A 25,053-nucleotide genomic window follows, 5' to 3' on the forward strand; every position below is an offset into this window, starting at 1 on the left:
GTTGAAGGAGCATATCGCTAGTGGAACCGTTTTCACTTCTACCATCAGTGCTTGGTTGCCTTACAAACACTATGGTTTCTCAACTGTAGAAGTGGACCAAGGGAAGCAAAGTGTATTTGTTCATGAGAGTTGTATTGTGAACAGCGACAGGAATAATGTGAGGATTGGGAGCTCGATTCAGTTTCAGCTTAGATGGACCCAACCCCACCCCAGACCAAAGGCTATCAATGTGAAGCTGCTGTAAGATGAAGGACTTCCATCGTGTTTCCTGATGTGTTAATTTAGCATCTTGTGTTTTTTTCATAACATTAATATATTATATCAATTATTGTAAATTGTAAAGAGTTACTAGTTGTTCCCAGTTTTAATGTCCATTTTTTGTTGGTTTTGCTTATATTCTCTAAAAGTTTTATCTTGTGATGTGGTGTTAACGATTTTTAAATTCAAGTTTTTAAATTGTCTCTTCTTAATCTTATATCTCTCTGTTGAGGTTGGTTTTTAACTTAACTTATTTTTAAATTTATTAGTCGGAAAATTGTTGATTTTACAGAATGAAACAGTCAGCTATACGTTTGGCTGTGCTTGTTGTCCAAATCATTAATACAACTTTTATCCTAAATTAATACTTTACGTAATAAAGCATGTTTATCAAAAGATGGCTAATATAATAATTTTGTTACAATGTATGCTGTTGTTTCACTGTCAACTTATCGCATGTTCTGCTTGCAATTCGTGCCTGTCAAAACGTGTAAACACCATTGTAAACTCTGTCACACACACGTGTACGAGCTTTAAATCATTTTATATCTAATTATGTTCTGAAGGTGGGGAGGTGATACAAGTCGTGTCATTCAACTGTGACTAGATCGTCACGTGTCAAAAGAAACTTGTGTTGCCTCCCCATCCGTAGTCAAAGTTTCCTGTAATTAACAAGTTATTACAAGGTTAAGAAAATGTTAGTATTAATTTCTACTTTAACTGTTCTGCAGAATGTAATAAGGAAGCCCACTAGAACAAGATTAGCCATCTGGTTACCATGGAGTCGCGACTCGAACTCGATTCAAATGAACATCAGGTTTGTTATCTTATCTTAATATATATTATTACATCTTAAAATGTATTCTTCCAGGTCATTCTTGAAAAAGATTCTCAAGAAAATGTCTAAAATTTTATTACTTAAACTGAAAGTTGCTTTAGCTGTTTAAGATAACTTGTCACATATAATGGTTTAAAATTTAAGGAAAAATTGTAAGCATTCTTTGCTTAACTTCTGCAAAACATTAAATTTTTATTAAAGGTAATTTAATTCATCAAAAGGAATTCATTGTCACATACCCGTTTATCAATCCAAACCAGTATCTGACAGCTATATCGTACAATATTTACAATTATTGCCATAAAAAAGTGAAAACACCCGCACCACACCTTAACAACAGTTTAAATCTATTTTTAGAATACTAACCTACAAAATTTAAAGTGCGCCTACAGTGTACACATAGTTAAGTCACTCGTCTGGTCATGTTAACTAATCTTTGAGTTGGTGTGTTATTAACGATGAAACCTGTCTTTGAGTACGAACAACTCAAAATTACGTGACATATATTATTATCTTGCAGTGTTTAATGAGCTGGAAGTCACATGTTTGGAAAAGAAAATAAATAGTCTCGAATATCATGCTGCTGCTTTAAAACTGCCTCATACTTTGTTCTAGAATCTATTTCACCCCAGAATCAATTTCCTATGAACAGAATTCCGAGCGTCGTGAACTTGTAACATTTTAAAATTTATCCACGTGGAACAAGATGTATTTATAGCCGTTCCGTGCTGCAAAAATAACATTGACTTTCATTAACAGTCCGAAGCCAGAAAGTCGTATTAATAACATGTAATGATATGCTAGGAATCCAGATATAATATGTTTAAAATGCGAACTATGAAGGCTACTATAGTTCGTGTGGTTTCCCGTGGAAAGAATGGTGTGTCCCGTGTTTGCGCGGTTTACTGTCCAATTATGTAATTAAATATTACGGTCTCAATTAACATAACTTCTTAATCAAGACCAATTAAAGTGTACGTTAGTTTAATTAACGACGTGAAATATTTTAGTTGCATTAAAGAAAGCGGGCTGAGTGAACTACGTAATATTTATTTACATAAATTTAGGAAATTTCGTTTGAGAACACTTTTAAGATTTGTGCTGTCGCTAAGTTTTAAAAGTCTTGCTAGTCTATCCGTTTTATTCATAGAACATGATGTGATGAATCGAGGACTTATAATTAGCCCTTTTTTCTCGAGAATTTTATTTGAACGGTAAGATTTGTTCATGATTCCATATCTTCCGACGTGTCAAAAGCTAAAACGAAAACAAAACTGACTAAACTGTTTGTTTAAACTCAGAATCATTCATTTTATATCAATTGTTTTAGAGATTAGCGGTGAATGATAGAATATTATATGTATGACATGAAATAACATCAACATTCAACATTTTCTCCAAAAGTTATTTTAATTCTTAGATAATTGCCCCCACGCCTGGCGGGATAATAAAACGAATCTCGTTCTATTCTACAGAAATTAGTAATAACTCGTACACGGACGTACTCACGCATAGCGATAACTATCTTTAATTTCAGAAAGTGATAGAGTTTTTGAACTGGGTGAACGTGATGCAGGAACAAGTTGGGCACCCTCCTGTTGACATGAAATGCGCTGTCAAGTTCTTATCTGCCCGGAAGTTTGATGTCACCCGCGCCATTACTTTATTCAGGAACCATGAGGTAAGGGCACGTTGACGTTTCCCCTTTGGCATCCAAAGAATTGAGGGAATTCCTTCCGGTGTGTAAGAATTGAAAACACCCCACCTAACAAATTGTGATTCGGACGGAGTAGTGCAGCAGGTGTGTTTTGGATATGATTTCTTATTAGGTGTGGTTACCGGGGAATGCTAATGACTGATAACTTTAATTTATGAAACATGTCGGCCGGGGGAGGTATTGCGTTTCAAAACAGTGCGCTTCGTTAACCAGCACTGTGTTTCACAGTGTGCACCGTCAGCGCTAAATATTACTTATGTGTTCAACTATTGTTGGGAGATTGAGTTATCAACTCGATTTTGCGTTTTCACGTCCTACTACTTGATAATTCGATCACCCATGGCTTCATACGTGGCTGTAGTCCCGCCTACTAGGGTGTGTCTCTTTAAGAATTTTTATCCTATTGCTAGTTTTCTGATATTTTGAGCGGACAAAATAAAGTAAATTTCGCGCGTTATCACAAAAACTTAAATTTGATCCCGCGCAATCTCCCATAAAATATACCATTTTTTCTCATGCAAGTAATTTAATCTCCATTAGGCACCGTATTTATTTTATGATTCCATGGGATTGGACCGAACATAATCACTGTCACCATTGTTTAACGATTAGCGAACCCCACACTTACCTAAACCTTTTTCTCACAAGGCGATCACACTCAAAGGATTGATCGTTGGATGGAATGACGCGAGGGGTGTCATGTAAGAAATTACAGTCAAAGGGCGCTGTGTGTACATATTTGTGCGAGGTCGAGGGGATAAGAAATCTCGTATGTAGTGTCAGTATGGCTTCCACTTTTTCATGTGCCAAAGGCTGTAGTGAGCCGGCTTGTCGGGCTTATCGCTGTCGCGGATATCTTATAGTATAACTCTACCCTTTTAACAGTGTATAAATTTAATGCGAATGAAATGTCCAACAGGCGCTGAGGGACCAGTACAAACTGAGAACAATAAACCCTGTCACTGGGCCGCTAAAAGACGAACTCGACAGTGGGAAGTTCACGATTATTGTAAGTATGTTACCGGGTAATTATATCTGTGCCATGTACTTCTTTTATGGTCATTAGGTTTTGAGAACTTGTATGGGATCTAACCATGACTGCCAGTAATGTGGGATATTGTTTTACTGTTAAGATTTGCCATGTTTAACATTAGCCTTGTATGTGGGCCTGAGAAGGTGTAAAATGTGTACCTTGAGGGAGTAATTACATTTACATATTCTGTGACATGTGGACAAGATAAGGATTAAGGATAGAACTTATAAAATAGGGTGTTGAGCCTCTAGTAGCTAGTTAGACTAGAAATATAATCTCTCTGTCGGATTCTGATTTACGGTTGCAACTGCGTCATGCACTGCATTGAAAGGTAAAGCATTATATAGCTGAGTTGATGAAATTTGAAGAATGGATTTGTGTATCTTTAACACTTCCTGTGGTTAACTCAGGGTCTGAAGAAATCGCCAAATAATATTCCACTATGTAATTAGTTTATATTTTAAAGACCGTGTCCTCTAAGGAGCACAACTATTTTCTAGTGAAAATCTCCTGATCCAACTCTCTGAAAACCAACTCTCTGGGGTATAACTATAAATATGGCTCTCGCGATATAAGGTGTTCAAAATCATAGTTCCGCTTTACTTACAAATAACCTGTACGAACAATTCATTCAACACGTTGAGGATGTTTAAAGCTCAAATTAATGGAGTAAACCATCAAATTGTATACCAGCATGTAACGGAACTGATGATACCTTCTCTATACATCCCCAATTTGTTAATTTATATGTAACACACAAATACTTTACTATACCACATGGTTTGATTGTACTGTAAATAGAATAAATAGTTATATTATTTATTATTTATAAATTTCAGACGAACCAGCAAGGAGCAGAGGAGCCGCAAGCACTAGCTATATTCACCGCTCGTAAACACAACATCCACACAGCCTCACACGAGGCCCTCATGAAGTGCATCATCTTCCAGCTCGACTGTGCTCTTCACTTGTAAGATACTTCTTACGCTTTTTAACTGATTCAGTACTTAACTTTTTTAAATGATTTGATATTGACTTAGTTTAATTTGATTGAATACTTGACAAATACACTAATAGTTTACTAATTTAATTACGACTTCCAGATAATCAGTTAATAAACATTTTCCCAGTGTTCTAGATACACTTAAAAATGTCTACAGAGAAATGTTAAATAAAGTCACTGGCACAACTCATTCTCACCGTTTTTAACCTTTAAACTTTCACGTGAATTGTCTCATGCATACTGCACATCTAATCCAGTTACAACGCTGTTTTAAAAAGCATATCGTCATGATCTCCACACACTCATTGTGCTGCTCTCAACATGTCAACATGGAAGGAAGGACCTCTAACTCACTAGTACACAGCTGCTGCCACATCCTTAGCTAACCGCCTCCCCGTCCTTAGATCAGTTCAAAGCCTCTAGAAAACTTGTTAAAACTTTTACTTTCCGTTTTTAGCGTTAAAAACCCGAAAGTTGGGTGTAGCGAGACAGTGTAGAAGAGCTATAACACGTGGTGCCCATATAAGGAGTTATATTACCATGGTTACATGAGGCGTGGCCTTGTTTAACCTCTCTCTCTTCAGTCAGTTTGTACAGTTTCTACGTCTCTTAGTGCACAGGCATGGCTTCCTTGCAACTATAGGTACCACGTCCAGGATATTTCCAACATATTTCCAATACAGTAGACAGGATACAAAGTTCATGATATTTCTGTTATACTTCTTATGTGGTAGAAATTCTCAAGGGCTTGCTGCACTACAGATATCTTATATCCCGAAATTCGCTGACATGTTAAATCCAATCACTCCTCTCAATCACTGACGAGATTAGGTATTGTCTTCCGGTGTTATTTGGCGCCAATGTGGCACACAGGAGCCTAAACACAGTCTCCTGTCAATTGAGTAGTTACTGCTCAGCCTAAAACACGCACAGTTACACGTACCTTGGAAGCAGCCCTACCCTGTACTGTGGCCACACCAGCCGACTCCTCCAATCAGGATACCTGATCAGCATCACGTGATGTCACGTGACATGACACTGATAAAGTAGCTACACGACTGTAACAAGTGCACTGCTGCTGGGTTTCCCTGCACATTCCGACCTTGTGACGTCACAATTCACACACGGCCGAGCTGTAGGATCGGACAGGAGAAAATTACACATATTATGTGTAATAATCCTGTTGCTTGTGGTTTGGTGATCGCACGATACTTACTATTTGCCGTGATATTGTGCTAACTGTGTGTTCTGCCCGGTTTTTTGTTATGCGAGGCGGGGCTACAAAATGTGTAATATTGAGCAGTAATATTGAGCAGTAATATTTAGTAATAATATTTAGTAATAATATTTAGTAATAATATTCAGGATACACACTGCTAGTTTCCTACACGGTATTACCTAGCTAATTACCAGTCTACTTCACCCCAATTAGCGCCCCAGTCCAACCCAAGTGTGCTGTCAACTTATAATTGGCTGCCACACCGCGATTACATCGTTATTTCGACGTGTCACCGGTGATGACCTTATATAGTTATATGTAACAAATTATTGCAAACATGCACTCAGCAGCGACCATGTCAGTCATAGACCGTCAGTTTATCACTTAACTCATTTTCTCAAATAGCCTTTCTCTCCTCACTGTGTATTTCAGGGCTGTTTGTGAGTGTTTCTCCTCCACTTCATCTTTTCTCACAAACATGCTTGTCATACCAATGATTACTGCGTGAGGTAATGCTATGTAATCCTCACTGTAACGTGACCCTGGCCGTCCCACGGAGCTTGTTCAGAGTGTAGGATTACAAATGAATTATTACTGAGTGTTTGCCAGAGAGCCACCCTGCCCTGGCATGGTGACGCTATCATACCAGTCACGTGATAAGGAGATACGTCATACACGTAGTGAGGTAGCTGGTAACCCCGTCATCTTATAACTAACTCTCTTCTCTCGCACTTCTCTCAGTGGCCTGATCTCCAGGTAGCGACACGTTGTTGTTTTAGCTGCCTTATCTTATATCTAGGCTCTATGTTATTTGTTTTTATTGTTTAATCTCTGCTTATTAAGATGGTCCCACACTTTTACAGTTTTAGTTCCAGTTCTTGTTCAGTTAGTGTTTATTGTGCTCTCTCTCTCTCTCTCTGTGGTTCTCTCCGGAAGTCTAACTTCAGCTTGGGTTCATCAGTTTGTGAAGTGACTTCTGCTTCTTATCTAAAACCCTGCTACCTATCATTGTTTAGAGCTTCCCGTGGTTTTAGTCTTATCCTGCTTACTCGTACCCGGAGTTTTGATGCGTCCTGTAATGAATTTATAGTTCTATAGGTTAATAATTTCGAGGTGGTTTTTCTAGAACCCCTTGGTCAATTTTCTAACCAGTTTTTACAACTCACAGTTAATTTTCTAACGAGTTTTTACAAGCCGTAGGTAATTTTCTAGCTATAATAAAGCGGGGTGTGTTCGGAGAGATGTTGAAGGGTATGACCTCACTATCTCTCTACACATAGTCTCCTGCTGCCTTCCAGCTACCCTCTCTCGGATCTCAGAGTGAGAGAGAGGACCATGTCCGGTCATGCCCAAGAAAATTCCCCAACATTTGTCTATCTTAAGGATGAAGGTTGTTGTAATCGATTAATACCGGATATTGTCTTGTCAACGATTGTTCCGGTAGCCTGAAAAAGCTCCACTCACTGCTTGTAGTTGTAGTAGACGCGGGTTTTAAACTCGTACAGTATGGTTAATTAAATGGCTTATAATTTGCTGTTGGTGTGGTGGTGTTGACTTTACAACTTGTCTGGCTTCTCTTTTTCATCACCTCATTTTCGTCAAAATGGGAGGTCTATGTGTGCTCGTAATGTGTCCTGAGTGAGAGAGAGAGCTTATTAAGTCACTCTCTCTCTCTCTCCCTGCTCTTGATTCTAGTTATTCACACACCGCTTGTGTCGCTACACAGTTCTCAGTTCTCTCAGTTTTTTTCCCTTCATAACTCTCTCCATTTTCGGTTTTGAAGCCCCATCCTCATGCGCCTAAGCTAGGCTAGATGCTATCCTGTCTAAATATACCACGTGTGCTGCCACAACGTTCTCTTTGTTAACTTATCTTCTTTGGTCTGATGTTGAAGGTTCGTAACACTAACCAGTAGCCTAGTAACCAGTAGCCTAGTAACCAGTAGCCTAGTAACCAGTAGCCTAGTAACCAGTAGCCTAGTAACCAGTAGCCTAGTAACCAGTAGCCTAGTTACCAGTAGCCTAGTAACCAGTAGCCTAGTAACCAGTAGCCTAGTAACCAGTAGCCTAGTAACCAGTGCAGTAGCCTAGTAACCAGTAGCCTAGTAACCAGTAGCCTAGTAACCAGTAGCCTAGTAACCAGTAGCCTAGTAACCAGTAGCCTAGTAACCAGTAGCCTAGTAACCAGTAGCCTAGTAACCAGTACTAGTAACCAGTAGCCTAGTAACCAGTACTAGTAACCAGTACTAGTAACCAGTACTAGTAACCAGTACTAGTAACCAGTACTAGTAACCAGTACTAGTAACCAGTACTAGTAACCAGTACTAGTAACCAGTACTAGTAACCAGTACTAGTAACCAGTACTAGTAACCAGTACTAGTAACCAGTACTAGTAACCAGTACTAGTAACCAGTACTAGTAACCAGTACTAGTAACCAGTACTAGTAATTTAGTAACCAGTAGCCATGTCATATCGTCACACTCAGTTAAAATGTCATGCTGCACTGGTAATCTCAAGGTAATCGATTAGCAAAGCCTGAAAAAGGTCCCAGTAGCTTCACGAGAGATCTTTAAAAAAGGAAAGTGACGATATAACAGTATGTTCACACTGGATATCTGGCCCAGGTCATGCAACTCATCACCACTTCATACATCTCATCACCTCACAACTAACCACCCACCAAATGCCCTACCATGACCATCACCCATCTCAGTTGTGCTGTAGGAGTTGTGCCTCTAGTGTAAATGGGGGGGGTCCAACTACAAAAAATACGAACGCACCCCTAAAATTTCAAATTCGTATTCGTATTTTTTCGTATTTTTTCGTATTTTTTACAAATCGTCATTTTGATAAATAGAAGATCACACATCTTCGTAATTAATCAGATCTAAGCTCAACTTAGCAGTGAAGAAACATTAAAATAATATGTAAACCATCATGTATCATACATAAAACCTGGGGGTGCAACAACAAAAACGATGAACCCACACAAAATTATGAAATTCGCTCCCTTTTTATCGTTTTTTTATTAAAATTTGGGATATATTGTGATCCATTTTATGTTTTATTGGAAATTGGTCCATTCAATTGGACATATACATTCCATTAGTATGTTTTATGTGTTTTTCCACTGCAGGGGCTAGTATGCTCACTACTAGTTAGAGTTATCATGTACTCCCAGACCCGAGTGCTTTCGTCTCTTGTGAAATCGATTGTTTCTGCTCATTGATTTTATCCCTGTTACTTGTTATTACTTATTATGTATTAGTACAACACTAGGTACCGGGTTATATTTTGTGGTCCGGTCTTTAAACATACCATAATATCACTATAGTACACAGCACCTTAAATGTATAGTCAAGTACATTTGTATCGTGACACATGCTTATTATTGGCTTGAGTCCTCCTCCTCAGTCCTCCTCCTCATCCTAAGTCTTCTTCCTCCTGAGTATTCCTCCTCCTCCTTCTTCTCCTCCTAAGTCTTCTTCCTCCTGAGTCCTCTGAGTTCTCCTCCTCCTCCTCAGTCCTCCTCCTCCTTCTCATCAGTCCTCTTTCTCCTCCTCTTAAGTATTCCTCCTCCTCCTCCTCATCCTCCTCCTCCCCAGTCCTCATCCTCCTCCTCCTTCTCCTCTTCCTTCTCCTCCTCATCAGTCCTCCTCCTCAGTCCTCTTTATAGTCGTCCTCGTTCTCGTCCTTAGTCCTCCTCCTCCTCCTCCTCCCCCTGAGTCCTTCTCCTGAGTCCTCCGTCTGAGTCCTCCTTCTCATCCTCCTCCACAGTCCTCTTCCTCCTCCTCAGTCCTCCCCCAGTTCTCCTCCTCCTCAGTCCTCCTCCTCCTCCTCAGTCCTCCTCCTCCTTCCTCAGTCCTCCTCCTCCTCCTCAGTCCTCCCCCAGTCCTCCTCCTACTCCTCAGTCATCCTCCTCCTCCTCAGTCCTCCTCCTCCTCCTCAGTCCTCCCCCGGACCTCCTCCTCATCAGTCCTTCCCCAGTCCTCCTCATCCTCCTCATCCTCCTCCTTCTCCTTTTTATCAGTCGGCCTCCTCCTCGTCCTCGCTCTCGTCCTCAGTCCTCCTCAGTCCTTCTCCTCCTCAGTCATCCCCCCAGTTCTCCTCCCCCTCCTCAGTCCTCGTCCTCAGTTCTCCTCAGTTCTCCTCATAGTCGTCCTCCTCGTCCTCGTCTTCCTTCTCAGTCCTCCTCGTCTTTAGACCTCCTACTCATCAGTCCTTCCCCAGTCCTCCTCCTCCTCCTCCTTATCCTCCTCCTAAGTCTTCTTCCTCCTAAGTCTTCTTCCTCCTGAGTCCTCATCCTCCTCCTCCTTCTCCTCTTCCTTCTCCTCCTCATCAGTCTTCCTCCTCAGTCCTCTTCATAGTCGTCCTCGTTCTCGTCCTTAGTCCTCCTCCTCCTCCTCAGTCCTCCTCCTGAGTCCTCCTCCTCATTCTCCTCCACAGTCATCTTCTTCCTTTTCCGTCCTCCCCCAGTCCTCATCCTCATCAGTCCTCCCCCGGACCCCCAGTCCTCCTCATCAGTCCTCCCCCAGTCCTCCTCATCAGTCCTCCCCCAGTCCTCCTCCTCCTTCCCCAGTCCTCCTCCTCATCCTCCTCCTCAGTCTCCTCCTTCTCCTCCTCAGTCCTCCTCCTCCTCAGTCCTCCTCCTCTTCCTACTCCTCAGTCATCCTCCTCCTCCTCAGTCCTCCCCCAGACCTCCTCCTCATCAGTCCTTCCCCAGTCCTCCTCCTCCTTCTCCTCCTCCTTCTCCTTCTTATCAGTCGGCCTCCTCCTCGTCCTTGCTCTCGTCCTCAGTCCTCAGTTCTCCTTGTCCTTAGTTCTCATCCTTTTACTTATCCTCCTCCTCCTCAGTCCTCCCCCAGACCTCCTCCTCATCAGTCCTTCCCCAGTCCTCCTCCTCCTCCTCCTTATCCTCCTCCTAAGTCTTCTTCCTCCTAAGTCTTCTTCCTCCTGAGTCCTCATCCTCCTCCTCCTTCTCCTCTTCCTTCTCCTCCTCATCAGTATTTCTCCTCAGTCCTCTTCATAGTCGTCCTCGTTCTCGTCCTTAGTCCTCCTCCTCCTCAGTCCTCCTCCTGAGTCCTCCTCCTCATTCTCCTCCACAGTCATCTTCTTCCTTTTCCGTCCTCCCCCAGTCCTCATCCTCATCAGTCCTCCCCCAGTCCTCCTCATCAGTCATCCCCCAGTCCTCCTCATCAGTCCTCCCCCAGTCCTCCTCCTCCTTCCCCAGTCCTCCTCCTCAGTCCTCCTCCTCAGTCCTCCTCCTGAGTCCTCCTCCTCATCCTCCTCCTCAGTCTCCTCCTTCTCCTCCTCAGTCCTCCTCCTCCTCCTCCTCTTCCTACTCCTCAGTCATCCTCCTCCTCCTCAGTCCTCCACCAGACCTCCTCCTCATCAGTCCTTCCCCAGTCCTCCTCCTCCTTCTCCTCCTCCTTCTCCTTCTTATCAGTCGGCCTCCTCCTCGTCCTTGCTCTCGTCCTCAGTCCTCAGTTCTCCTTGTCCTTAGTTCTCATCCTTTTACTTATCCTCTTCCTCCTCAGTCGTCCTCAGTCCTTCTCCTCCTCAGTCATCCCCCAGTTCTCCTCCCCCTCCTCAGTCCTCGTCCTCAGTCCTCCTCATAGTCGTCCTCGTCGTCCTCGTCTTCCTTCTCAGTCCTCCTCGTCCTCAGTCCTCCTCGTCTTTAGACCTCCTACTCATCAGTCCTTCCCCAGTCCTCCTCCTCCTTCTCCTTCTTATCAGTTGTCCTCCTCCTCGTCCTCGCTTTCGTCCTCAGTCATCAGTCCTCCTCGTCCTTAGTCATCATCCTTTTACTCCTCCTCCTCCTCAGTCCTCCTCAGTCCTTCTCCTCCACAGTCATCCCCCCAGTTCTCCTCCCACTCCTCAGTCCTCGTCATCAGTCCTCCTCATAGTCGTCCTCGTCTTCCTTCTCAGTCCTCCTCGTCCTCAGTCCTCCTCGTCTTTAGACCTCCTCCTCATCAGTCCTTCCCCAGTCCTCCTCCTCCTTCTCCTTCTTATCAGTCGTCCTCCTGCTCCTCCTCAGTCCTCCTCGTCCTTAGTCCTCATCCTTTTACTCCTCCTCCTCCTCAGTCCTCTTCAGTCCTTCTCCTCCTCAGTCATCCCCCAGTTCTCCTCCCCTCCTCAGTCCTCGTCCTCAATCCTCCTCATGGTCCTCACCTGAGTCCTCCTCCTCATCCTCCTCCACAGTCCTCTTCCTCCTCCTGAGTCCTCCCCCAGTCCTCATCCTCCTTCCCCAGTCCTCCTCAGTCTCCTCCTTCTCCTCCACAGTCATCCTCCCAGTTCTCCTCCCACTCCTCAGTCCTCGTCCTCAGTCCTCCTCATAGTCGTCCTCGTCTTCCTTCTCAGTCCTCCTCGTCTTTAGACCTCTTCCTCATCAGTCCTTCCCCAGTCCTCCTCCTCCTCCTCCTTCTCCTTCTTATCAGTCGTCCTCCTCCTCCTCCTCAGTCCTCCTCGTCCTTAGTCCTCATCCTTTTACTCCTCCTCCTCAGTCCTCTTCAGTCCTTCTCCTCCTCAGTCATCCCCCCAGTTCTCCTCCTCTCCTCAGTCCTCGTCCTCAGTCCTGAGTCCTCCTCATGGTCGTCCTTCTCCTCCTCCTCCTCCCCTTCCTCCTCAGTCCTCCTCCTTCTCCTCCTCCTCCTCCCCTTCCTCCTCAGTCTTCCTCAGTCCTCCTCCTCTTCCTTTTCCTCCTCCTCCTCAGTCCTCCTCCTCCTCTTCAGGGCATCATGTTTGCGAAAAGTGGAAGGCTAAAGGTAAACACTTTATCACGGCTCCAACGTTCCAGGACCTCATAACTGGCCTTGAAGGGATGGTTCATTATCTAGTCCAATGTGCAACTAAGTACAAGGACTGTGATATTGCTCCCTGGCATTTTGTTTCCGACTCTTGCGAACAATTGTTTGCTTTCCTTCGCACTGGCTTCCACAAAGGACGCCAGACGAACCTATCGAGTGCTTCGGTTGTGCACGGGGCAGCAAGGAAAAATCGGTGCCTTGAGCTTGATGCGAAAGGCAGCCATCTTGTTGCGCATGACGTTGCACACACTCGGGGGAAGACACTGATTCCCGATCCCAACCAAACACGGGTGTACAAGGGCAGAGACATCAGCCTCAAGAAACTTAGGAAAGCACTCAGGGAAGGCATCGACATGGGGAAGGATATGATTCGTGCTCACAAAAAGCTGTCCGGGTGCGAACTCGATATACCTACTGAACCTGACTGTTACACTCTAGTTGATGATGATGACAGGGAAAAGGCTGAGCTTGAGGCTCCCAATGATGATGATGATGAAATGGAGATGTACAACCAGTCAACTGGAGTTCTCACAACCGACGGCCGTTGGTACCATGTTGATACTGCTGCTGAGAAGTTCATGAACGACGGTCGGTCATCAATGGCAGGTCATACACGCCAAAGGAGAATCAAAGGCTACAGTATCGCCAGGGTGTCACTTTCTCAGCCATTTGAATCGCTTGGAAAAGACTGTAAACGTGTATCTGTTGGTGACAAGGGCTGATTGGGCGACATCTGTCCGACAGCAACATCTGTCCGAAAGCTGAATTAGGGATTTCGGACAGATGTCGTTGTCGGACAGGAGTCGTGTTTGGCGACATCTGTCCGAAATTTGGATCATATTGTAATTTCGGTTCACATTCGTATTTCACAAGCTCACATGTAATCTCGTGACGTTCTAAAGCTGATGTGATCGCTTAAGATCTGATCCATCGATACGTGATTGACTAGTTGAGAACAGGATCGTGCTAGCCGTACCCTAACAAGCTGTCGATCACATCACAGGACATGAGTACATATAGGACAGCAGTATGGAGATCACTTATCGCAATCCACAATGGCAACCAATCTTCAGTTTATCCCTGGACGCAAACAAGGCTCGGACAACCCTGTCCTAAATGGCTTCAGATACGTCTTCGACAAGCGAAGAGACGACACCTCCTACTGGAAATGTTCGGATTTCCGAAAGGGTTGCAGAGCCCGCATCCGTACCGTGGACAGACAAATGATCACTCCTACTCCTGACCACACTCACGCTGTCCACCATGCTGAAACGACCGTCCACGTCAGCAAACAGGACTTGAAAAGAAAGGCTTCTGGCGGAGATCAACCAACGAAATACCTCGTATCTGAAGCAGTCGGTGGATTGGGTTACGAATCTAGAGCAAAGCTTGGCTGCCAGCTATCATCCCTCAACAGAATGGTACAGAGAAGCAGAAAAGCAGCTAACAGACACCCTTCTAACCCGAGAGATCTTGGAAACGCTCTCCATTCCTCCAAACTACATCCTCTCTACCGACAACGAACCAATGATGCTCTGGGACTCTGGATGGGACGAACAGACTCGTCGATCTTTCCTTTGGGGGACTCCTAAGAACGCAGATCATATGGTGGACGCGGAGCATTGGGTAGTCGACGGTACCTTCAAATCCGCACCTAATCTCTTCCATCAGCTCTTCACAGTGAACTATTGTCCAATTTATCGACATCAAATGAAAATAAACTGTGGTAGTAAACTATGGCTCAGATCATATCTCAAATTGGACATGTTACGTATACAATTTAGCAAGTAACAGTTTAGATCATGTCTCTAATTGGAAATGTGTCGTATTGAAATCAGGTCACAATTTCGGACAGATGTCGTTTTTTTCTGGTACCCTGATTCGGACAGATGTCGCTGTCGGACAGATGTCGCTGTCGGACAGGAGTCGTGTTACCACAAGGGCTGGTTCGACAAGAAAAAATTCAAGCAAGCCGTCAAGTTCCGCCGGCAGGCTCTGTTCATGTCAACATCGCATATATTCAGCAAGGCTGACAGGTCGTCTGTCTGCTGTGTACCCACTAATTCCTTTTGTTCTACCCATCAGAACTAGGGACCCAACTTACTAGATTTTAAAAGTATGCGTATTTGGCAATAATATTCTGTGATGTAGCATTCAAAGACCTTTATAAATCACAATTAATACATCATAATATCTGAATTGTGATAATATCCCGGTTATTTTGACATTTACGCTTACGTGAGATTGACAAGCAGCTAAACTCCAATTATTAATTAGTAGGTAATCGTAGTATTGTATTTTCATTTGTTCACCAGTTTTGCTGCGTCTTATTTATCTTCTCTGATGTCATACAGTGTAATATACAAAGATACAACGGAGAATACCAATGGATTTATAGATCCATTTCTCTGGGATGTTTCGTTATTTCTAGAGTAAAAAAATGTTGGTAAAAAATACGAAAAAATACGAAAAAATACGAACGCACCCCTAAAATTTGAAATTCGTATTCGTATTTTTTGTAGTTGGACCCCCCCCTGTAAATTTGAACCTCAATAGTGTGGTTTTGGCTCGAATAATGGCTGGAGAACCCCCTTTAGCTCAGTTAGCTGACACACCTTGTACCCATTCAGTGCGGGGGTACAGAGAAAGGGACTGACACTGATATATGATATGACTGGGAGTAGCTTCGCTCAGTTCGATTACACTCTTAGTCGCAAACTACTTCAACTACTACAGGTCCATTTAGTTTCATAGTCCCTCCGTTCACTTCTTTAATTGATTAGCTTTTCGTATTCGTTAGAACCTTTTTTAGCGCGAAATGGTTCGTTTATTGCAGAGTCCGAATCTTTATTCTGTTGCTTTATTTAATTAATTTTAAACCTATTAGTTCGTATTAAGGAAATGTTGCTTTCATTAATACAAATTAGGGCCCAATTAGCAATTGTTAATCGTCTAAGTGGTATTGATGAATACCGAATTTATTCAAATTCTTGTGAACACGAATAGATAGATAATATAAATTGTATGAAAATACTTACAGCTAATTTGATAGATATATTGTATATCCCGAATCTCACTTCTTATCACTAGATACACTGTTCAGGATGGATACCCCGCGAGGCTCAAGAAAATCTACATTTTAAAGGCCCCCCTTTGGTTCAAGGGCCCGCTTAAAATCGTTTCACCGTTCCTTAAAAGAAAATTTCTTGAAAGGGTGAGTTTTTGTCAGTGTTATGATTAATCATCGTCACTGTTAAAAAATCTGTCACTACATTAAATCACGCCGTTACTCACTGCAACTCGTGGTAAAACGTCCAATAATTCACGATCTGTGGCGCCGCGTGATGACCTAACTCAACTTACCACGTGTCATCTGTACAGCACGTGTCATCTGTACATTAAGTAAGATTACATCATCGTAACTCTCCTTATTCACGCTTCTCCCTCTCAGTTACGCCTAATAGAAGACATTTCCCAACACTTGTCCGAGTCCTACCTACCGAGCGTGTACGGGGGAAACAGAAAATTCTCACACAGTGCCTGGGTGATGCAGTGTATCGAGTGTTATAAGAGGAGTATTGAGGACAACCCACCACCCCCTCCCCGACCACCCCCACTTACAGGTTAGTGCTCAGTACTTCCCACTACTCCCTCCCCTCCCACCTCACTTACAATTCAGTGCTTCACATCACTCCCTCGCCTCCTACCCCACTTACAGGTTAGTGCTCAGTACTTCCCACTACTCCCTCCCCTCCCACCTCACTTACAATTCATTATTTCTCACTCCCTCGCCTCCTACCCCACTTACAGGTTAGTGCTCAGTACTTCCCACTACTCCCTCCCCTCCCACCTGACTTACAATTCATTATTTCCCACCACCCCCTCGCCTCCTACCTCACTTACAATTCAGTATTTCACATCACCCCCTCCCCTCCCACTCACTTACAGGTTAGTGCTTCACATCAGCCCCTCGCCTCCCACCTCACTTACAATTCAGTATTTCCCACCACCCCCTCGCCTCCCACCTCACTTACAATTCAGTATTTCCCACCACCCCCTCCCCGCCGATCTCACTTACAAATCTGAACTTCACACCACCCCCTCCCCTCCCACCTCACTTACAATTCAGTATTTCCCACCACCCCCTCGCCTCCTACCTCACTTACAATTCAGTATTTCCCACCACCCCCTCGCCTCCTACCTCACTTACAATTCAGTATTTCCCACCACCCCCTCCCCGCCGATCTCACTTACAAATCTGAACTTCACACCACCCCTCCAGCTCCCCTCCCACCTCACTTACAAGTCAGTAATTCACACCATCCCTCCCTGCCTTTTTCACACTCAAAAAATTTCACATCACTGTTTTAAAATGACATGAGTGATGGAATAATAGTTTATTGTACTTGTACAGTGTGTTTCAAGATTCGTGTTTCAAGATTCGTGTCCAAAGACTCGTGTCCAAATTTGAAATTTCGATTATTGATTTTATAAAGAAGCACACTGGTTATAATCATTTTTAAGAAGCTTGTTGGATCCCACAATCTGTTTGTTGACAAACAGCAAAGACGGATTAAAACGTATATCATATTGTAATTGTATATTCCGTTAAATCATATGTCCACTGCACCAACCAACAGACTTTACATATGGGCGATTTCACGTAAAGTAAATTACACTTTGCACAAAAATTTGGCCTTATTCTGACTCTCAAGCATTACACAAACATAACAGAATCATGATAAATTGCATGAAACATCTCCTATGTACTCCACACACAGCTATATTAAGATTTTTACTCCAACTGCTATGGATTTTGAGTGAGGCACGTTTGAAAATGTAAAGTAAATTACAGGGCACAAATTGACATTCCTGACCAACGTGTATTGAAATCTCATTTCGTGCCCAGGTGTGAGAGTAAACATTTAAATATTTTTCATGCACACTGGCAAATGTCTTGCCTGTACTGGAAAGGGTTTGTTTTGGTAAATGGTTAATAGCTGTGTTCTGTAGAAGCCTTTGTTCCTTGTAAAGTAAGTTACTCTTTTGTGTCAAGTAGTTTACACTGTTACACAATCCTTTGATTTTAACTGTTTAAAGCTGCCCCTTTGTCTATAATTCGTTTGCTAAGTGTATGAACTATGTAATATATGATTAATAATGATATATCAGTTTATCATTAGCCAATTAAGGGGGCCGGGGGGGCCTTCATCAAAATTTTCTCGAAATTGACTTTATAGTTGTTTCTAATAGAGGGGAGTGATATCTATCAGATGCTTTTGGTCCCATGGAAAAATATTGTTCCTAGACGAAATTATTATCGGTCAAATGTCAGCGCTTATGTGTTATTGTATTGTGCGAGCGATTTTCAATTTTTGAAAATCTTGGACCTCAAAAAATCGTCAAAAAACGAGGTCCAAGATTTTCAAAATCGAATAAAATATGTTTAAAGGCTTATCTCAAAATTCTGTCAGGCTCATCTCTTTTAAATTATCTCTAGAACATATCCTGAAAGTTTCAGGGTGATTGCTCTAAACATGTAGGAGAAAATAGATTTTTAGACTCGATTTTCAGGACACGTGATTGAAAATCGCTCGCGCTATACAATTACACATAAGTGCTGACCTTTGACCGACAATAATTTCGGCTAGGAATAATATTTTTCCATGGGACCAAAAGCATCTGATAGATATCACTCCCTTCTATCAGAAACAACTAAAAAGTCAATTTCGAGGGAATTTTGATGAAGACCCCCCGGCCCCCTTAATTGGTTGATTGATCCACTGATTGGGTCCACAGTTAGCCCAGTTATACAGAGTAGGTAGGTGGGCGTAAATGTACGAATGTTTCCCAGCTCAAAAATTTGTGTTCAAGCAGGCCACTGGATTTTCTGTAAAGAAAAGTATTATTTTCGAAAAGTCAATTTTTAACCATTTTTAACCATTTTTATAGATTTCTTTAATGAAATTCTGACCAGAACCAATCTATTATCACTTTTAAATAACTTTTATTCTGTTTGACAATCGTTACTTGTTGTGTTGTACTACTATTACTGAATAAAAAGCATATGTGTAAATTACTTGACACGTAAATAACTTGACATGTAACTTACTTGACGCTGGTATTGACATGATCTGATATCTATGGATCTAAATAAACAAGTACATTATGTCTTGACATCAGAGTTAGCTTGTTTTAGCAAGATTTCAGCAAGAAATAACATGAAATGTGGCCAGCAGAAAACTTTTTTGTTTTTTATGTATAGTAATTTACACTAAAAACAGGAGAAAGTAGAATAGCATTGCTCCGAATCTGCTTAAATTTTGAGTCCCAAATTTTGCATACAGCTTCAGTGAAGTGGTATGCACCTTTACAGATCAAGAATTAATGAATATTACAACAATCTCTTTTTAGTAAACAGCTTTTATTATAGAGTAGTTTTAGCCTGTAAAACATGACAATTTATGGGTATTTTGAAAACGCGATAACACAGAAACGAAGTGAGATATTTATAAGCGGTTTTTTGTGTCTGACAGTTTATAATCTTCTCTTTCAGACTCCAATCAAAGCTAGTGCCATAACTGAAATTTATTTTTTTCCCTCCTTGTTCATGTTTCATGAAATTGCCCATATATGTTACAATTGTACTGACTCTTGGAACTACATTTGTATAACAGGACGAATATTGTATACCTTCAACGCGAGTTACAAATAGCTCTCGAGCCTTTTGGGATGATTTAATGTCAGGAATTTAGCTGTAATAGTGTTTCTCTCTCTCTTGACCAACGTTAGCAAGTTGGCTCGCATAGTTCGTACAGACCGTATGGGTAGACTGTTGGTGAGCGAAATTCGTAAATATTTTTGTCAATTCCACATCACTAGGCTTAGTCCCGTCTCGTTTATCGAGATTACTTTCGGTTAAAAGTCGAGGGGCTGATGTGAGGGTCAAACTTTTGTTTAGATTTCGTTAACAATGATCACAAAAAATGTTTTGATGTCCATCTTGGATGTATCCACACTTTTAATCTTACGTTGAGTACGTTCAAATACATACTAACTCAAAAACGAAAATTCCTGGCAAACATCCAGATCAAAGCCGTGACGTTTTTTAGGTTGTGCTTTAAATTTACTATTTTAACACGGTTGGTAGCGCTGTAGGGTTTTGCTCGATGACATTTATGATTTATAGTATAATTACTTTTTATCATACTCGTTTGAACTCTTGTTTATCCTTTGGAGAACCCTTGTTTACCCCTTTAGAGACGTTACCTAAACCTGGAAACGGTCTGTCCCAAAGTTAACAACATGTTTTATTGTGTCTGTAGGAGGTTGTGTCTGTATGTGTATATTTATACACCGTCAATTAACCGCCTCATTAACAGACCACACCTCCTTCACACACCACTTGACAAAATCCCTGGCTTCCTATTGGCTGGCGCTCGTTGCTCTCATTCGAAATGCTGCCCTGCTATTGGTCAGTGTTCGTTGCTGTCGCTCCTGATTGAACTGGGGCGCGTGCCTTCTTCAACCTGCAGTAATCAACTCTGTAATTTCTAACATACTTTAGAAATTATACAAAACAAACACGGCTTTTAACTCGGTTGCATGCGCTCCTATTTCAAGTTTTACCGACCCCCCTCTGCACTTTGATCTTTTTCCGTGCAGCATATTTAGAAGTCGAGTATATATATCATATATATGTAAGCGCTATTGCTGATGAATTGCCGCATTTTTCGGTCGGAACATAGTTTAAACGCCAGTATCGGATGTCTCTATATATTGGCGTACAACACATACATGCTACATCAGAAATACAGATCGCTATGTTCAGTTGGTGCTCTTCTCTCCGTTGAAACCAGTAAAAATACTCACTCTCCGCAGGACTACATAGTTCACTAGACTGCCTTGCAACAACGCACCGGGGGGTCAGTGCAGATTCTTAACATATCATCATTCCTGCACCCCGAAATAGTTGTCACCCTCTCATAATATTTTTGGAATCCTCCTTGGTAACTTGGCTCCCTTTAATTAGGTCGGCTCTGAGCTGGATATACGCAAATAAGGGTGTTGACGTTTCATTGTATCCCTCACACACACACAAACACATACACACTCACTCTCGGAGTGTCTGACTTGTACTAACTTATAAAACTTCGTTGTAGTTGTAGTTGTAGTTGTAGTTGTAGTTGTAGTTGTAGTTGTAGTTGTAGTTGTAGTTGTAGTTGTAGTTGTAGTTGCTGTTGTAGTTGTAGTTGTAGTTGTAGTTGTAGTTGTAGTTGTAGTTGTAGTCGAATTTGTAGTCGTAGTTGTAGTCGTAGTAGTGTTGTAGTTGTAGTTGAAGTTGTAGTTGTAGTTGTAGTTGTAGTTGTAGTTGTAGTTGTAGTTGTAGTTGTAGTTGTAGTTGTAGTTGTAGTTGTAGTTGTAGTCGAATTTGTAGTCGTAGTTGTAGTCGTAGTTGTGTTGTAGTTGTAGTTGAAGTTGTAGTTGTAGTTGTAGTTGTAGTTGTAGTTGTAGTTGTAGTTGTAGTTGTAGTTGTAGTTGTAGTTGTAGTTGTAGTTGTAGTTGTAGTTGTAGTCGAATTTGTAGTCGTAGTTGTAGTCGTAGTAGTGTTGTAGTTGTAGTTGAAGTTGTAGTTGTAGTTGTAGTTGTAGTTGTAGTTGTAGTTGTTGTTGCAGTTGTGTTGTAGTTGTAGTTGAAGTTGTAGTTGTAGTTAAGTTGTAGTTATAGTTGTAGTTGTAGTTGTAGTTGTAGTTGTTGTAGATGTAGTTGTAGTTGTAGTTGTAGTTGTAGTTGTAGTTGTAGTTGTAGTTGTTCATGTTATTGCTATTTGCTGCTACTCTCGGATATTTCATGAATATCTAATGATTTTGCGTATTTTTTAGCGAGGATCAGGGAAGATAGTTTGAAGATTGTTGTTTTAGCGTGCCTCTTCCTCTTTATCAGAAGGTAAAGTATTTTATAAACCAGGTTATATCTTCTTCTTGAATCTTGGTATATTATATATAAATTGCCTCCCTCCCTCTCTCTCTCTCTCTCTCTCTCTCTCTGCTCTTGTTACACTTACATACCTAAGTTGATAGTTAAACACCGCTGATATGGGTTCAGTTCTCTGTTACATGTACTATAGTGTAGATGTGAGCTATAGTTTTGTGTGTGTACGTGGGTTTGTGTGTTTGGGAGAGTGTGTCTGTGTCTACAAAGTGTCTGTATCCTCTGTATCCTCTGCTCCCAGACGACCTACTTCATTGTACGACGTACGTGGTTTCCTCCTCCGTTGCTTGTGTGAGTTTTATTTTAAACTGATTGTACCACGTGCTTGATGAGTACTGTCTCTCCTGTAGTACTCACCTGTAAACTGTTAAGTGTAAAGCTTGTTAGTAGTAGTTGAAAATAGGAAACAGAATGTTAAGTACTGCAGCAGTGTAACACACTCGTCGAGCACTACATACCAATATTATAGATCTTGTCTTTTATTATCCTTTCTTTTGTGTTGATCTTGTATCTGAATTTATTGTGCTTTTCTTAGTGTCTAGATCTACGGTTTAGAGAGGTGGGAGAAGCGACGATTTTTTGGGTTCGATTATAATTAACAGTTAAAATGTAGTGCAAAATTAGTCACAAATCATATATATATATAATGAGGATACAACATTTCTAATTTTCACTTGGCTCTAATTCTAATTGAACTTTGTCCATTGTTGTAAAGGTAAATTCTCTGTTTAGTACAGTGGTCCTCAAATCCTGGTCCTTAATGTTATGGGCCACTCTCCAAATCTTACTCCTTATCTCTCTGTTGGCAAACCAACCAACTTTACCCATTCCACTACATCATCTTAACTAACTAAAAGGTGTACACAAAATCTACTTCAATTAAGAAAATAGCCGGAAATTTCAAAAATAACGCCGCTCACTCACAATGTGGTGGCGGTAAATATAAGCATTAAATGTACTTGTAATTGTACAACGGCTGTGTACACATGTTATATACGTGTGAGTATGTCTTATGTAGCTGGTCATGTGGCTCAATGCTTGGTAGGTATGTCCGGGATCTGACAAGATGCCACGGTCATACCACCTGCTTGTGGTACTTGCCTAACTTTTGCATTCTTGACATTTATTTCTTTTTTGTTGTTCGATTCTCTTGATTGTTGAGCTATTTGTCTGCGGCTAAGTTGTTTATGACAATGGAGTTAAAGGCTATAAGTGCATAATATGATAATATCTCGTTGCTAAATGCTTTTTTCTCATATTGTGTTGCTTTGTATTTCTTCAAAAACGTTTATCAACGGTTCATTCCACTCGATGAAAATGCTAAATATCTTTGAAAAGATCAAAAGCTGTCAATGCATGATAGGCTAAAATTGAATGTTTCCCAGAAATTTCTAATACGAATCTAGATCAGCTAAATTTCCAACATGCACAGTATAAGTAATCACGTCTACACACATATTTGAAGTACATTGCACATTATTCTAGCTGACAGTGTAAGAGTGTGAAGTTATCCAGAAGACACATTGTCTGCATTGTCTGCCTGACATCCGCCTCTCTCCACTCTCAGATCTCACTCCTTTCTCCTTGTGTTTCCACTTCCCTTCCACTGTCTGAGGGTTGTTTTACTTTTCTGAAGGGGTGTACCTGTAAAGCTGTGGTTTTCTTTTCTTGGTATTACGGAGGAGCTGTACGTGGTATGCGATGGAATTCTTGCCCTTTCCTACGTAAGGACCCCTCCCTGAACTTTAATTTGAAGTACTGTGCTCCTTCATTAAAATATTTGTTTGTAGTACTTTTGTTTTTTTGTCTGACAAGTAGTTAACCCAGATTGGTTAGTGAATATGAGTATTTAGTAAAGTGGGTGGGTGACGTTACTTTAATGTGGGCTGGGAATGCCCTCACATATCTGAAGTGTTTTGTTTGCAAGCAGCCAGGCATTCCACATACCTTTGTACTAGTAGGTGGTAGTCTGTGCCACCACATTTTTGTCATATATAGCTCAACGACCGGTCACGAACCGTGGAGTAACCATTCGTTCCTGGCTTCTTAGAATTGGTTTCAATTATCAGAAAACCGTACGCTACCAATCAAAATCCGATAGGGAACTGTTCTTAAAATAAACTTAGTCTCAAAAACCGATTTAGAACCTTACAATAACCGCTCAAGAACCATTTAGCAACTATTTTAGACAATGTATTATCTGAGACTAAGGACCATCCAGTAACTGTTAATTCGCCGTTGGTAACCGTTAAGAAGCCATTCAATCACCGTTAAGTAACCGTTCAATTACCGTTAAGTAACAGTTCAGTAACCGTTCTAACCCACCACCTTTTCAGAGACGTCGACCGCGTGCGGTGATGAGGCGTTGCCACTAAGTAGAACAAGCTCGTTGCCAGCTGTAGTTCTCAACAGCGAGATCCAACCCTTCAAAAGGAACAGAAAACACTCCCCGCCTCCCCACGCTCGGGACCGAGTCATGTCTACTCACGAGATAGTTGAGGGTAAGTGGAGTGCAGTGGTTTCTGCACGTGCTTTTGTACGTGCACGTGCAGTGGTTTTTGCAAGTGCTCACAAGTGTTGACGCTTATAATCTTGATTTTAAACCCTTTAAAATCAAATTTTGGCTTATTGGAAAACCCTACAAATTCTTGTGGCGCGCTTGTTTATATTACAATTCAATATATTGCACTTTGTTACACTTATTATTACACTTTATTATTTATATATTTTCGCTGAAAGGTTTATCTCTAAACTCTACGGCTTGGCACTAAAATACTCTCTTACTGTCATCTTAAGTCTACAAATAGACTCTATTTTATATCCTCTGTCGTCATCAAACAGTGGTCATATATCACGATTGTATCAGATCCGGTTGAAGGCCTGTCCAGGGATGTGATGATACTGGCCTGGGAAAGTTAAATAATGAGCGTTCTAAATTTAGCAGCTGTCATAACCTGCCTAACAGTATCGTCACGCTGTATTTACTATTTCTAACTCTGATCTGGTGATAAGTCACTTACTGTGTGAACTTAACTCATCACTTCTGATTCCATCACTTTTGTAAGACGTTATGTATTACTAATAGTGAAAAAGGAGCTACGTCATCATTAACAACAGCTTAGTAGTAGTTGTAGTAGCCCTTGAAAATATAACTACGGAGGAAGATGGATTCACGTACTCTAGTTTGA

The 25,053-nt window shown here is 41.7% G+C and overlaps 2 protein-coding genes across 2 annotated transcripts in view; one reads left to right on the forward strand and one right to left on the reverse strand.

Moving 5' to 3' along the window:
* LOC134815824 (cytochrome c1-like) overlaps positions 1-25,053 on the reverse strand; it is a 94,968-nt gene that overhangs the window by 49,767 nt on the left and 20,148 nt on the right. The window lies entirely within an intron of this gene.
* Positions 981-25,053, forward strand: part of LOC134815220 (tyrosine-protein phosphatase non-receptor type 9-like) — a 29,596-nt gene continuing 5,523 nt past the window's right edge. The window contains exons 1-8 of the mRNA XM_063823737.1: positions 981-1,075; positions 2,634-2,777; positions 3,733-3,822; positions 4,686-4,816; positions 15,505-15,610; positions 15,978-16,088; positions 16,326-16,497; positions 24,202-24,366. Coding sequence (XP_063679807.1) covers positions 1,037-1,075; positions 2,634-2,777; positions 3,733-3,822; positions 4,686-4,816; positions 15,505-15,610; positions 15,978-16,088; positions 16,326-16,497; positions 24,202-24,366 — 958 coding nt within the window. The 5' untranslated portion in view covers positions 981-1,036. The remainder of the gene's footprint in view (positions 1,076-2,633; positions 2,778-3,732; positions 3,823-4,685; positions 4,817-15,504; positions 15,611-15,977; positions 16,089-16,325; positions 16,498-24,201; positions 24,367-25,053) is intronic.

This window comes from Bolinopsis microptera, chromosome 5, assembly GCF_026151205.1.
Source record: "Bolinopsis microptera isolate Bmic1 chromosome 5, MBARI_Bmic_1.0, whole genome shotgun sequence".
Classification (NCBI taxonomy): Eukaryota; Metazoa; Ctenophora; class Tentaculata; order Lobata; family Bolinopsidae; genus Bolinopsis; species Bolinopsis microptera.